We start from the raw sequence: 3,504 nt of genomic DNA on the forward strand, positions 1-3,504 counted from the left end.
GCATAAATCCTGCTAATGTTTAGACTGGAAATTGTTTGCAGCAACCTGAGCTTGACTGATGGCTGCAATAGTAGAAAGAATCAGAATTTGTGTCCTGAGGTGAGGGTGGGAAGAGCTGCAAGCCCGGCCCTCCTGCTGCAGCCTCTGCCGGTGGGCACGCCGCAGACACTGTGTGCTTGCAGGGAGGTTTTGAAACATGGGGATCGTGCTAGTGACCCGCCTTGGCACTGGCTTTTCAGCATCCAGGATGCCAGTAGCTTTTCTGTGCTGAGTGGGCAGCTGCGGCCGGAGGCCCAGGCTCTCTTTGGGATAGAAAGCAAGGAAACAAGGAGGAAAAAGTGTGTGCTTGTCTGGTTTGTGCTTGTGGCCTCAAGGTTTCCCATGGCACTTCCCTGCCCTTGCACTGAACAAGCCTTAAGAGATGGGATATGTGGCGGCGGCATAAGCTTCACGCTGGCTCTTGGCACGCTGGGGCTGTATTTGCTCCCTAAGAATATCCCTGCTGGTGTCCCTGCACCAAGGGGACTTTGCCTAAACTGTGAGTGTTGTGTAAACACTGCGGGACACGGAGCGGGTTCAGCGTGTACTTCCTGCGAACGCGCTTCACCTGCAAACCCGCCGTGATTAAAAACAAGGGGCAGCCAGACCGGGGTGGTGGCACCGTGCTCCCTCCAGCACAGCTGGCGCTCAGCACTAATTTGGGGAGAGTTTGGACCATGCTGTACTGACGCTGCCCTGCTCACACCAGCCACCATCCCAGGGGTCCTCTGGCTGCGCCATACCACACCGTCTGTCTGGAGGGTCCCTCCTTGCCCGGCTGCCCGTGCTGCCTCACCCCCGTGCAGGGGAGCCCCACACCGTGCCCAGGTCCCTGCACATGAGCACAGTGTGGAGGGAGGCTGCGGGGCTGAGGTGGGATCCCCTCTCTGCACAGCTCTCCGTTCTGGTAAACACTCCCAACAGCCCAGCTTAAGCACTTGACAGTGTTTATAAAGCAGCTTGCAGCAAACAGACTTGGAAGTGCAGAACAAGTTGGTGTTTACACAAGCGACTAATTATTTATTTGAAAATCCTGTGGATGAGCTGTGGGCTGTAACGACAAGCACATGGGGAGCACTGTGCTCCTGCCCCAGCAGCACTCAGCAGAGTTGCAGCAGGGACACAGTGAAAAGTTCAAAGCCACCGGGGCAGGAGGACGACGGCAGTGCTCTGCAGTGCCCAATGGCCTCCGGGCCTCACTGGCACACGTGAGCCAAAGCTGCCGTGAGGTGACTGCTCTGGTGCACATCTCGGTGTCGAGGCACGTGCTGCTACAAGGCCCGGCAGTACCCAGGTCACATCTCCCTGCAGCAGCTGACTCAAGATGCTGCCAGCCTGCTACCGCTGCTGTGGGCAGCCCTCTCCATTCAGGTATCTTGCTGCTGTAGCTGTAATCACCCTACAGCTGGGCTGGGGCAGGGGACCTGCTCTGGCCAGCAACTCCTCAGCAGGTCCCCCACCCCACGGTGGGCATGGGAGGGGGCCGGCACCCCAGGGCCCGTGTCCATCCCGCAGGCAGCGGGTGGGCTGCAGCCGGGCTTCGTTCCAGCACCATTGCCACTGGCCATCTGGGGCATCGGCGACTGCGCAGTTATTATAAAGAGATTTAAACCATTTTCTGTTTCATTTGACCTCAGAGAGTGAATGTTGTCGCCTTTATTCCTACACGATGGCAGCCATTGATGGGGCTTTGTCTTGCCAGCTGCAGAGAGAAGAGCGTGGCCCTGGCTGGCAGTGCCAGAGCTCTCAGTGAAGCTCGGAGGTTGCCCGTCCTGCACGCCAGCCGCAGGGCACACGGAAAACTGCCTCCTGCTTCATTTCCTGGGTGAGCAGCACACTGCTCCGCAGCAGCCCTGCCTGCGCTGCCTCTCCCCTGGAGTTGGGCAGCGCAGCCGGCCGGAGCAAGGTCTCCGACGCGCAGCCGGCCGGAGCAAGGTCTCAGACGCTCCAGGGCGAGGATGGGGCACGCGGCAGCTCCCGGGCTGGCTGCGCCCAGAGCCCTGCGTGCTGGGCTGCCATCCGGCAGTTTCCCGCTGCACTGGGCTTTATTTGCTCTCCAAGAAGTTCATGCAGAGCAATTGGTTTGTTGCCCAGCCTGTCCTCCCGGCATTGCCGTCTCGTGGCCCTGTCCTGCCACGCACATTGGGCAACTCTGCGGCCGCTTGGCGAGGGCAGCGCAGCACTTACAGCCACACTCGCTGCTGAACGCTGGGCTTCCTCGGCTGGCAGGGCCATGCAAGCTCCTGCGCTCGGCCCCGCTCAGCACTGCCTCTGCCCGCGCAGGCAGCGCTGACCCTTCCCTGCCGCTCTGGGGGAATGGGAGCTGGGAGGTTTGGAAATTCCCTCCGAGCAGAAACGATCCCGCCCTGTCCCCAGACAGCCCCATCTCCGGCTTTGGACTGCAGGCTCGCTTTCTGCTTGGCTCGACTACCAGCCCCAGAGGTGCCCACTTGATGGGAAACATCTTGTGCGCTTGGCAGTCCACAGAGGCCATCTGCCACTCGAGGAGGGGCACTGGCACTATTTTAAACAAGTTACAGCTATAACCGTATGCAGCATCAGCAGATGGCAAAGCTGCATTAGGCGTTTCTACATGTGCTAACTGTTATTAAGCAACGCAGTGACTTGTGGATGAGGTTGGAGGGTGATTCGTCCCGCGCCGCTCCAGGTGCCACCATCTGCCTGCACCCCCTGCGTGCCGCTCCCCTAGTTTGCCCCACGGCTTCCACACTCGCCTGCTGCAGTGCCAAGCCCAGTCATTACGGGAGCGATGTCGACCGTCGAGTTAATCTGTTCTCCTCTTCCTTTGCAGTTCCTGGGAGTGCACTTGGAAACTGCAAGCAGCTAATGCTCGCTGCCAGAGCCCCCAGATGGGACTAGAGCCAAGCTCCTACGCTCCTTACGGGGATGAAGGTAGAGCCATGTTACCTGCTACCTAAGCTCGCTGTTGCTGATGTAGTTTGTGGATATGGTCCCATACCAGGCTTCGTGCACAGACTCTCAGCTCTGATCCAGCCTGAGACGTTTTAGCGGCAGCAGAGAGATCCCCAGCTGTGGAGTGGGCTTCTCCGACCACCCTGCGACGGAGGGGCTGCAGCGCTGGAGAGTTACTATGCAGCTTGGACTGTTTGTGGTGGTGGTTTTTCTAAGCTCAATGGATCTAACAGGCAGCAGCAAAGTGGTGAAGGGCAAGAGGCAAAGACGAAGTATGTATGAAACGCTTTTCTTCTCTACTTCTCGTGATGCTGTACAGTTTGTGCAGACGGTGAATGTGTTTACCAACACAGAGAGCTGGGCAGAGCCTCGGGGTGCCCCGCGAGCCCTCGGAGCTCCCCGAGTCCCACTGCTGTGCAGAGATGTACACTACCCTGTCCCGCTGGACCTGCCACAGCCCCGAGCCTCAGGCAATTGCCCTGGCACCCACAGGCAGCTCTGGGCAGGGGCCGGGAGGAGACGCTCCCCACG

At 59.3% G+C, this 3,504-nt stretch overlaps 1 protein-coding gene across 1 annotated transcript in view; it reads left to right on the forward strand.

Moving 5' to 3' along the window:
• The first annotated feature begins 3,151 nt into the window (after positions 1–3,151).
• Positions 3,152–3,504, forward strand: part of RSPO1 (R-spondin 1) — a 5,360-nt gene continuing 5,007 nt past the window's right edge. Inside the window, exon 1 of the mRNA XM_009328210.1 lies at positions 3,152–3,245. Coding sequence (XP_009326485.1) covers positions 3,152–3,245 — 94 coding nt within the window. The remainder of the gene's footprint in view (positions 3,246–3,504) is intronic.

This window comes from Pygoscelis adeliae, unplaced genomic scaffold (assembly GCF_000699105.1).
Source record: "Pygoscelis adeliae isolate BGI_AS28 unplaced genomic scaffold, ASM69910v1 Scaffold387, whole genome shotgun sequence".
In the NCBI taxonomy this organism is placed as follows: Eukaryota; Metazoa; Chordata; class Aves; order Sphenisciformes; family Spheniscidae; genus Pygoscelis; species Pygoscelis adeliae.